This window comes from Benincasa hispida, chromosome 3 (genome assembly GCF_009727055.1).
Source record: "Benincasa hispida cultivar B227 chromosome 3, ASM972705v1, whole genome shotgun sequence".
In the NCBI taxonomy this organism is placed as follows: Eukaryota; Viridiplantae; Streptophyta; class Magnoliopsida; order Cucurbitales; family Cucurbitaceae; genus Benincasa; species Benincasa hispida.
The window spans coordinates 22600688-22612478 of record NC_052351.1 but is presented as its reverse complement, the minus strand read 5'-3'; the positions used below and the strand labels follow the sequence as shown (position 1 = coordinate 22612478).

At 32.2% G+C, this 11791-nt stretch overlaps 1 protein-coding gene across 1 annotated transcript; it reads left to right on the top strand.

Moving 5' to 3' along the window:
* Positions 1-607: 607 nt before the first annotated feature.
* LOC120073971 (phosphoenolpyruvate carboxykinase (ATP) 1-like) lies at positions 608-4334 on the top strand. The gene is made up of 10 exons (XM_039026907.1): positions 608-1023; positions 1232-1413; positions 1502-1655; positions 1734-1919; positions 2009-2307; positions 2783-2956; positions 3061-3126; positions 3205-3383; positions 3464-3802; positions 3901-4334. The coding sequence occupies exons 1-10, from the start codon at positions 788-790 to the stop codon at positions 4042-4044; spliced, it is 1959 nt and encodes a 652-aa protein (XP_038882835.1). The 5' UTR covers positions 608-787; the 3' UTR covers positions 4045-4334.
* The last annotated feature ends 7457 nt before the right edge of the window (positions 4335-11791 follow it).

Genomic DNA, 11791 nt, shown 5'->3' with positions numbered 1-11791 from the left:
CTTTGTGAAATAATGATTCCATTAATATATAACATTTAGATAAAGTAACATTGATTATAAAATTATAAAATACATGTATATTTGTGTGTGTATATGAAATATTCAAGAATTAACTTAAATTTGAATTTCTTAGTAAAAAAAAAATAGTTAACTTAAAAAAAACTTCACTTTGTTTCAAAAAAAAAAAAAAATGACAGCCACACAAAAATTGTTTTAAATTAAAAAACGTGAAAGAAAAACTTGGAATTCAAAGAAGGGAAAGTTCAACTGTGGCGTTTAACTAGTAGCAAAAAAGAAAAGAAGGNGTTGGCAATTCGACAAGAACATAGCAGAAAATTTGGGCACGCTACTCAAATAAAATTTCCGGAAAAACTTCTCCGACCACATTCCTATTTGGAAAATAACAAAAAGAAAAATGATCCCAAGACCACCGGATTGTACATCGAAAATTTTGGTTACCCGTGTACTTAGCAAAATATTTTGCACTTTGGGTAAGACTTTTAACCCTGGTCAAGTTACGCCCTGGTTAGATAACTGCTAAAACCGTGCTTGTGAAGCCTTTAAAAGGGAATCCCCATAACTCCCATTTCCCATTCATCCAAACTCATCCACTCTCATTTCGTTCATTCACTCATCTCATTACCATTCTTTGCTAAACTTCTGTACTTCTACATTTCTCCTATTCCCTCTTTTTCTTTCTAAACAATTATTCCAATTCTCAATATGAAAACGATTAGATTAATTATTGATATTTTATTTCCACCTGTTTTTTTTTAATAGGATCAACATGGCTGGTTCGAACATAGCCAATGGCAAAGAATTTGACAGGGAAATTCAGACGGAGGGAGGGAACGGAATCTGCTACGACGACAGCACGTCGCCGATCAAGGCTCAAACCATTGATGAACTTCATAACCTGCAGAAGAAGCGATCCACACCCGGCACTCCCATCGGCTCGGCTGCAGATACCTTCTCTTTAATCGCTGAAGAAGATCGCCAGAGGCAACAACTCCAATCAATCAGGTACCATATTTACCACACACATGCACCACCACGTACATTAATTCATAGTAAATTTATATATTAAACAAAAACAGAGGACATTTAATTTTATTGAAAGTAAAAGTGTGATTCTATGGGGCTTGTGAAATGTGCCAATAGTATCCTTTCAAATCGCGACACGTGTACTTTATTTTGAAATTAATTTATTTGATTGGGAATTGGAATCCAGTGCATCGTTAGCATCATTGGCGAGAGAGACTGGGCCAAAGGTAGTGAAAGGAGACCCGGCCCGAAAATCTACAACTACGAATGAGGTTGCACACGTGTTGCACCACCAACTCGCACCCACTATTAACATCAGTGACAGCTCATTGAAATTCACACACGTCCTCTACAATCTCTCCCCTGCAGGTCCAAAAATACATAATTTTAATATTTAATTTAATATATTTCACTTAAATCATCTTTAAGCTGAATGGAGACGGCGTCGTTTTGGCAGAGCTGTACGAGCAAGCCATAAAGTACGAGAAGGGTTCGTTTTTTACCTCGACGGGAGCATTGGCGACGCTTTCTGGTGCCAAGACAGGGCGATCTCCAAGAGACAAGCGAGTTGTTAAGGATGAAAATACCGAGAAAGAGCTCTGGTGGGGAAAGTAAGTATAGAAACGACTTCTTTTTACCCCAAAATTTACCTTTTTGGACTAGTTTTAATCTCTGTTTTCATGTTGCAGGGGATCGCCAAATATTGAAATGGACGGGCACACATTCATGATAAACAGAGAAAGAGCCGTGGATTACTTGAACTCTCTTGACAAAGTCTTCGTTAACGACCAATTCTTGAATTGGGATCCAGAGAACAAAATCAAAGTCAGAATTGTCTCTGCCAGAGCTTACCACTCGCTGTTTATGCATAACATGTAAGCAAAAGAGAAAAAACAGAGGATACCAAAATTCTAAAAAGGGGGTTGATAATGGTGAATGATTTTTTCTGGGTTTTTTTGGGTAGGTGTATTCGGCCAACAGAGGAAGAGTTGGTGAATTTTGGGACACCGGATTTCACAATATACAATGCTGGGCAGTTTCCTTGCAACCGTTTTACACATTACATGACATCTTCAACTAGCGTAGATGTGAATCTGACGAGGAAGGAAATGGTGATCCTTGGAACACAATACGCGGGTGAGATGAAGAAAGGATTGTTCAGTTTGATGCATTATCTAATGCCCAAGCGACATATCCTCTCTTTGCATTCTGGCTGTAATATGGGAAAAGATGGCGATGTTGCCCTCTTCTTTGGATTATCCGGTATACAAATAACTTTTTTTTAACCCTTGTTCGAATTTGATAGTGATTTTAAATGGGTTAAATTTGTATCTATTTAATTAATTAATGTTTAATAGGTCATGAATTTTTAAAATATTAATCAATCATTAGACTTTCAATTCTATGTCTATTAGATTCCTAGTTCTCTTATTCGATATTTAATAGGTCATCACATTTAAGACATTTTTTTAAATTGATATATTTGCTAAATATAAAATTGAAGTTTTAGAATTCCATTAGATACAAAATTCAATTTTATATCTAATAGATCAATTATCAATTATTTTTTTTAAAGTTTAATAACTTAATTAAATACAAAATTAAAAGTTGTCCATTAATTTATTAACCACATTTAAAAGTTTAGAAATAAAACAAACCATGTGAAAGATTACGGACTAAACTTGTAATTTAACATTTTGAATTATATCGTTTCTTAACTTTATTTATTCTGTTTTAGGTACCGGAAAGACCACTTTGTCGACGGATCAGAATCGTTACTTGATTGGAGACGATGAACATTGTTGGAGCAACAACGGTGTCTCAAACATCGAAGGAGGTTGCTATGCTAAGTGCATTGACCTTTCCCGAGAAAAAGAGCCAGATATCTGGAACGCCATCAAGTTCGGAACCGGTAACAACATAAATAAAAACAACAAAAATAATCTAGTAGTCCCTTTCCCTAGGATTAATTAAACATTTGACATTTTTATTGAAATGGTTTGTTTGGATCGACAGTATTGGAGAATGTAGTATTCGATGAGCACACCAGAGAGGTTGATTATTCTGACTATTCAGTTACAGGTATTAATCAATTCAATTAATTAATCATCTTAAACTGATTACAATTATGATTAATAATAATCCTATTTTTTGATGTAGAGAATACTCGAGCGGCGTATCCAATCAAGTACATACCGAACGCTTTAATACCATGTGTGGGGCCACACCCAAAGAACGTTATATTATTGGCTTGTGATGCATTTGGAGTGCTTCCACCTGTTAGCAAGCTTAATTTGGCTCAAACCATGTACCATTTCATCAGTGGATATACTGCATTGGTAAAAAGAAATGACTTTTTTACTATGAGATTGAGGGTTAAAATGAAGGGTTAAAATGAAGTGAAATTGAAAAATTGTAGGTGGCTGGAACGGAAGACGGTATAAAGGAGCCACAAGCGACATTCTCGGCTTGCTTTGGAGCGGCTTTCATAATGTTACATCCCACAAAGTACGCCGCTATGCTCGCTGAAAAGATGAAGAACCACGGCGCCACCGGCTGGCTCGTTAACACCGGCTGGTCAGGTGGCTGTTATGGCTCCGGTAGCCGTATTAAGCTTTCTTACACTAGAAAAATCATCGACGCCATTCATTCTGGTGAACTTCTCAATGCCGATTACCGTAAAACGAAAGTCTTTGGACTCGAAATCCCCACCGCCATAAAAGGAGTTCCCTCTGAGATTTTGGACCCTGTGAACACTGTAAGAAAATAAAAACGACATTATAATTTATGGGATCTAGTTGTTAAAAAATTATTAGATTCAATTCATCACTAATTTTGAATTGGGGGTCTTTGCAGTGGTCGGACAAGGATGCGTATAATGAAACGTTGCTGAAATTGGCGAGTCTTTTCAAGAACAATTTTGAGACATTTACCAATTACAAGATCGGTGAAGACAATAGTTTGACAGAGGAAATTCTTGCTGCTGGTCCGAATTTTTAAAATGAAGCACTAAAAAAATAAAAAGATGGGGTTTGCAGTAATGGAAAACGATTAGCCTATTATTGTTATTTTCTTTTCATTTTTGCTGCTGACATTTTTTTTAAATACCTATTTGTTGAGGAAGCCATGTTGCTTTCCATTTTGATTTGTTTTAGAGGCAGAGAGTTTGGGAAAAAGAAGAGATATATTTGGGTCTGGTTTAATGCATCGTCTTCTAAAGAGGCCGCCAGAGTTCGGCATATTTTATAATTTATATATGCAAGTTAATGAATACTGCAATTTCTGAAGAATTGTTGTTGTCTTGTTTTGCTTCTTCTTTCTTAGTAAAGTTAAAATAAAGTAGTCCTCGGCACATTTTATTTTTATTTGGAGTGATTTCGGATCTAAAAACAAGTCTATTGAAGAAATTAAATTAGATATAAAATTGAGGCAAAATAAATCTCTATGAAAGTGTTTGTTTCCAAGATTGTGATTGTATGTGTTGGGCATCCTAAATCCACTTCGAAATCTCATCCTTTTCTTCATGGGTCTATTCAAACCGGTTATTATTTTTTTTTTTTTTCTTAATTTAATTTAGAAAGTTTGTCAGCCAATTTTTGGACACCATTTTAATGACCACTATCAACCAACCTCTGACCACCAACTTCAGTGACCGCCTTGAATGTCACTTCGGACAAACATTTTTTTTTTAAAATAATCTAAATCATTTCAAAGAGACTCTTAGTTTAAATACCATAATATTTTTTAAAATAGACTTTCTTTTTCTTCTAATTATTTTTTTCTTTTGGAGTTATTTTTAATTATTATTATTATTAGATTTTTTTTTAAAATTCTTTCTTTCTTGGTTTAAAATTAATGTTTCCTTCATTTTAGAGGATTTCATTTATTTTCTATTTTTACTAATTGAAAATCACCATCACATATACCATGATTTATTTTTGGCGTGTTTATAAAGATATTGAAAAATGCAATTATATATAAAATATATTATTTGGTATATAAGAATATATTATACAAATTGTATTATTAATGCACTTATCAAATATATACAGATTTATTTATAAAAAACTCAAATATATAATGATATATATATATCAAATATACCTTGATTTCTTCTTCAAAGTTTTTGATGGATTCTTGCTTTCATTTATGAGGGCAACAATTTTCGGATTTTTGTAGATATTTTTCTTACTTGTATATGTTATGAAAAGAAAACTGTTTTAGAGAGTTCATAATCATAAGAAACTTCCCCCAACATGCTAAGATCTAAAAAAGTAAATTGAATCATATTTTTACGTAAAATAATAGCTCATTAGATTGCAATTATAAATTAGGTATATTTATTTAGACTATATGCATTAGAAAAAAAACCTAATTTAATTTAACATTTTTATTTTTTTCGTTGGTTAATTTAACTAATTCGAAGATCTAAGATTATCTTTTAAACATAAAAGATTCAAATGTTGGCAACAACTTAGTGCCAAGTAAAAATTAAGACTCAAAATTTCTTTTGTTTCCTCAAATGTAATTTGATAAAAAAAAAATTATAATTTTTCAATAATTGAATTTAAGACTAAAATACTAATTTATTTCAATTTGAAGTTAACATGTTAGGGTAAAAAAATTGATTATTTTCAAATGAGTTAAAGTGATAAAAGTCCATGTAGTTTTATCTCAAAACCTAGTAAAATCAAAATACCAAATTACTAAAACAATAAATTAAATAAAATTATAAATTTAGTCACATCTCTATTTTAAAATTAAAACAAAAACGAATATTTTTCTAAACTTTTTAATTTATTTTGAACTTAACTATATTAAAATAACTAAGATGACAAGTTTGAACTAATCTAAAATCTAATCGTTGATTAAATACAAAAAAAAAAAAAAAAAAAAATTCAACTCAAGATTTATACATCTGTATTTTATTCCCAGGCTTCCTAAACTTGCACCCCAAACACAGATTCCTTAAACATAGACGTCCAAAACCTGCACTTCAAACTCAGGCTATCTAAACCTCCCAGCTTAACCCCAGACTTAAGATTCCAAACCTGTACACTAAACACCTCCTATCAAACTATCAAAAGATTGACAATAACTCAAGTAGAGATGTTCCTCTGTTTGTCCCTATTTCATTTTCCATCCCTAATTTATTTATGGGACAGTTGCAAATATAAACATTAGACCAAAAGTATTAGTAGATATAACATAATGTAAAAAAAATTACAAATATGATCAAATTTAAATAGTCTATCAGTAATAGACCATATTATTGGTAAGAGTATATCAATAATAGAAGTCTATCGTTCATAGACTTGACTATATTTGTAATTCTTTTAAAATGATGCTATACACTTGTTATTATTTCTAAAAATGTTATTAATTGTAATTACCTTTTATTTATTGTTTAACAGAACACTCTCGGCTAGCCCATTTTTCCTTCTCTACAGGATAACGAAAAGCCTTGGGAAAACCATCTTATAAATTTTGTATATTGATCTATTGAAGGTGAGTTCATCCGAACTCTTTAAACTCTGACTCTTGAACCCCTAAATTTAGACCAACATGCACTTAAGCCAAAAATTAAAATACCAAAAATACTACCATCTAAACCTCATGACTAAAAAGGCATATATTTTTTATTATACTAATAACATATAAACAATTAAAACTTCTAATAATATTTTTTAATATATATTTTTATAATTTAGAGACTATGGTTCTCAGATAATAAAAAAATGAAAAGGGCAAAACTAATAAAAAAAATAATTGAAATTTTTAACATAAACTTTTTAATAATTTTATCAAGTATAGGCAATAAAGAATGCCAAACCTTTTTAAAAATTTAAGGTTAAATTCCAATATTAGTCCATAACTTCTATCTACCTACCAAGTTGGATCGTCAACTTTAAAAATTATCTAATAAGACTATAGACTGTAATTGTTACAAGAGTTGTAAAGTGTTACAAATGATCTGATCCTAATCATTCATATGGAGGCATGCGAGTGGGGATATCCTATACAAAAAGTTTGTAAAAGACCAGACCGTGAAATTATTAATCTCTCTTTATAATGCCTATAATTGAAGAGATTAACATTTAATAGGATGACCAAGGTGACTCGACCTTAATCTTGAGTGAGTTATGAACTTCTGTTTATGAGGGCGATCCTTTGATTTATATGGGTGAGAGTGGTCATATTCACCGACTCAATAAGTCTACCATTCTGGGAATTTGCCAGAACAGTGAGCTGGAAACAAAGCTACCACAAGAAGAAATTCAATTTTTTCCTATCTTTAGGGTAAGTCGATGAATTGCTCTCTTAAAAGTTGATTCGAGAGCTTGAACATTGAGGTCTCACCCTCTCACTAGCCAGCACTACTACAAAACTGGACTTTAATGTCGGTTTAAAACCGACATTAAAGGGCTTTAATGTCTGTTGAAAATCGACATTGAAGATCGTGTTATAAAAGGTTTTTAATGTTAGTTTTAAACTGACATTATAGCTGATCGAAATTTCAGTACTAATTATCTTCAATGCCGGTTTTTCAACCGACACTATACACCATCTTCAATGTCGGTTGAAAACCGCCATTGTACATCATCTTCAATGTCATTTTAAAACCGACATTGTACATCATCTTCAATGTTGATTTTTTACCAATTTTTTTCAATAATTGTCCCCTTTTTAATGCCTCATTTTTTTAAATTGTCCAATCCATTTTTAATGTCAGTCAAAGAGTTAAAAATAACATTAAAAAAATGACATATACTAAATAAAATCTTAATTGTTTTTATATATTAAAATCTCAACAAACATAAAAATTTAAATCTCAATCTTGCTCACAAGGTATGAATAATAGTTAGCACTCAAAGAGATAACAAACTTTATGCTTGCAAAGCTGTAGTTCTAACAAACTTGAATTTATAATATTTCCATAAGCTAAAAGAAAAGAAAAAGGCTAACAATCTCTTCAATCAAGCTACCAACTTATTCCACTAAAAATTAATTGAATTGCTGGTAAGACGATACTTTCCTAGTAAGGTTTGAGCTACTACTCCTCCGCCATAGCTATCAGCTCCACTGCCAAAACCTAACCTTCCACTAGGACCTTGAGAAATTTTTAGGTATGACACAACAATCAACAACACGTTGAGAAAAATATGACAACATTTATGATTTGTAATAGTCGGAAAAGAATAACTTCAAAATGTAAATCTAGAACTTCAAAATTTGTAATTTATAAACAAACTTGCAACTTCATTTAGATCTTATAAAGAAGGATAAGAAGTCAAAATCAACTAAGAAAAATTTGAACACTGCAATAAGGTGATCAACAAGTAAAATAGAAAAAACAATCAAACTAAATTATCGAAAAGAGAGAAAACGGTCCGAAATGAAAATTTATCCGAATTCCAATTGGCTTTTTTTAAAAAACGAATGAAAGTTTGAAGTAACTAAAGAGAACCTGGAAAAAAAAACTCAAACAGATCCGTGAGTCAAGGCATTTCTTCCATCAGATTTGCTAAACACAATTCCAAGAACAAACAAATCTAATCAAATGCTTGTAAATCAAAGAAATTCCGATAATTCAAAACAATCGTAAATGCATTCATAATATGAAACTAGCATATAAAAAAAAAAAAAAAAAAGAAGAAGGGAGACAATCACATTTTCTTGTTAGATTTCAGGTTCATTCAACCATTAAAAGTTTAAACAAACCGACAACTAGCTCTAAATCATTAGAAGTTGAAGAAATACTGTAACTTAAAAAAAAAAAAACTCAAAGCAAAGGCTCTTCTTTTTTTGTACAAATTCCTATGAATGAAATAAAAACGATAAAATAACCACAACAAAAAGTGTTAAGTCAACTCTTGATGACGCAGAAGCAAGAGACGATCAATGGATGATGGAATAACACTCGTTAATGAATTGCTTGACAAATCCTTTAATTCCAACCTTAATATTAAGAAAACATGCAATAATGATATAAAAGGAGAAGTCCCAAATCTTACTAAATTAGTACAAACAAGTAGTGTAAAAAGGAAGATCAGGTGGCATTTTGTCAAACAATTTCAATATAAATAAAATAGCCCTCAGTCAATTACATCTTTTATATTGACTAAATCACAATCTCAAATAGCATATAACGATGATAGACTCAAAAATTGCCAAACCATCCAGAAAAACTTACAGTATTGTAAGAGTAGAAAGGTATCCAATATCCAATGGTATACCACCTTGGAGATAATTAGATCTCAAATACATATGCAGATTATTGGGTTTTATATCCTAAAACTCGTGATTTGTAAACATTAGAATTTATTATGAGAATTCGATAAAGTTGTCATTGAATATATTAGAAATCCAATAAACCTAAGTCTTTTGACTATTATATGAGTATTTGAATTTTATGTGGAGACATACAAGTGGATCAGGGTCGAGTAAATAGTCAAAATGATCTATAGTATATGAATAAGGTTGGGTACCTTATTCTGGTAACACTATTGGATGTGGTCTACTCTGTAGTTGTTACAAAGTGTTGTAAAGTGCTACATACGAAGTGATCCTAATTCGTGCATGTTGAGACATGAGGAGTGGGGGTGTCCTGTGCAAATGAGTTTTATGCAAGATCGGACCATGAAACCTGTCACTCTTACTTTATAACGTTGTTTATTGTTTAAGACTAACTATTTCGAAGCGATGACCTAGGTAACTTAACCTTAATCTTGAGCTAATTATGAACTCCTGTTTGTTCGGGGTTATCCTTTGATCTGCAAACGGTGAGAGTAGACCAATTGCCTCTACTCAATAAGCTTACCATTTTGGGATAAGATCGGATGAATAGCTAGGAACATAGGGTGCAAGAGGGAATTCACTCCTACCCGATTAGGGTTAGTAGAGAGGTTGTTCCCTTCAAGTGCTGATTCTGGGTCTTAAAACAAGAGGCCTCACCCTCTCATTGGCCGAGGCCTGAGAGGGATTCGATTTGTTGATTGGATCACAAATCAATTGTTCATTAGGGGATCAGTGGAACTTAAGGAACAAGAGGTAATTACAGGGGTAAAACAGAGATTCGACCCAGTCTTTATGACGAGTAACCTATAAAGGGTTAACTTACTAATTATAGTTATATCGAGTGGACATAATATATCGGAGAGTTCAGCTATGGGCTTTAGTGAAATCACCCATTAGTTAACGAATGGAGGTTAGATCGGTCTAATGAGTTTAGCTGATTAATCTCGGATCGTTGGAGCCTATGATCTGTAGGTCCGCAAGGTCCCTCTACTAGCTCGTAAATGGGTAAGCTGTAGGGTAGCTTGAGAAATTAATTTGAAACGTTCAAATTAAACGGAATAAGAGAATAAATATTTAAATGTGATTTAAATATATGAAGATGATTATTGTGCAAAAATTAATTTAATATTTGATATTAAATTAATTGATTTTTTAAATTAATTTATGAAATTAATTTAAGAAAATCAAATTTTGAATTAAAATGATTTAAAAGTCATTTTTTGTTTTAAAAAGAAAATGGAAAAATGTTTTGCATGGTTGCACAAAATGGAAAATGGATTTTCTCCATTACCATCATCTTTATGCTCACACAAACCATTATCTTCTCTACTTTGATTCTCCAAGCATGAGCTGCAAGCCATGCACTCCATCTCTTTGCATGTTCATCTAAATATATAAAAAAGATTGGAGTTGATGGAGTAGAAGAGGAATACAGAATTTTGGAGAGCAAAATTTCGGTGAAGAAGAAACTGTCTTCTTCAATTTGCTGCTGTGTGCTTTTCTTGTTTCTTCACATCTTCAAGTTGTTCTTGAGTCCCACAACTCTGTCTAAAGCTCCAAGAGCATAGTAGGGAAGGCTTTGAGGTGGTTCACATTGATATCAAGTGAAGACAGCAGCTGAACAGACATCTTCTTGGAGAGTTCATCAAAGGTATGTTCTGAAAACCCATTTTTATGAAGAGCATACTTTAGTTTTTGCCGTTGCATGTTGTTTAACTCTTTCACAGATGATCAAAAAGTGCATGAGGATAATGTCTATATACTGTATGAAAATAGTATTTACAACACGTTTCACTTATAGAGCTATGAGCTGAGTACATTAAGTGATTTCATTAGGAATATTTCCATGTAAGTCATTTTCGTGAAGTGCCCTGGTTTGGTTAACATATAAAAGAAAATAAGGGAGAAGTAAGACGGAATCTCTTTAAATCATAAAGTTTCCAAACTTCAGCCTCTTGCCCATCATATTATTGAGAGGAGGGAAAATAAAAAAATGTGGGGGAAGAAATGGCTCTTTAGGATATACAGTCTTTGTAATCTACTGAGTTTACAAATGTTGGGAGAAATGATCCCTCCAAGTTGCTTGTAAGGTAAGTTACTGAAAGACAATTTGGAGAAGAAGCACTACAATCCAGAAATAAAGGAGGAAGGCAAATATGGAAAGTGAAATTACATACGTTTTGAGCTAACGCTATCATTAAACGCACTTCTAATTTCCAACAACGTTAAGCATGTGAAATTAAGAATTTAAGAACGTAAAAAATTGCTTTGTTTTATTTGAATATAATGATAATAATGATGAAAATTGACCGAATCATTCAAATGAAACAGAGAAAATGCCACAATAAAGCACTTGTTCTAGATTGGCCACTTCAATGCATATTTAGCTTCTTCTGAGAATGAAGGTAGAATCTATGGTCATTGCCTCAAGTTGAGAAGTTGTGAAAGC

Bases quoted from the DNA above. Each gene is read 5' to 3' on its own strand.
- LOC120073971 (XM_039026907.1), top strand. From the start codon at position 788: ATGGCTGGTTCGAACATAGCCAATGGCAAAGAATTTGACAGGGAAATT. The intron at 3,127-3,204 runs GTATTAATCAAT...TTTTTGATGTAG, and splicing joins TTCTGACTATTCAGTTACAG to AGAATACTCGAGCGGCGTAT. The intron at 3,803-3,900 runs GTAAGAAAATAA...GGGTCTTTGCAG, and splicing joins TTTTGGACCCTGTGAACACT to TGGTCGGACAAGGATGCGTA.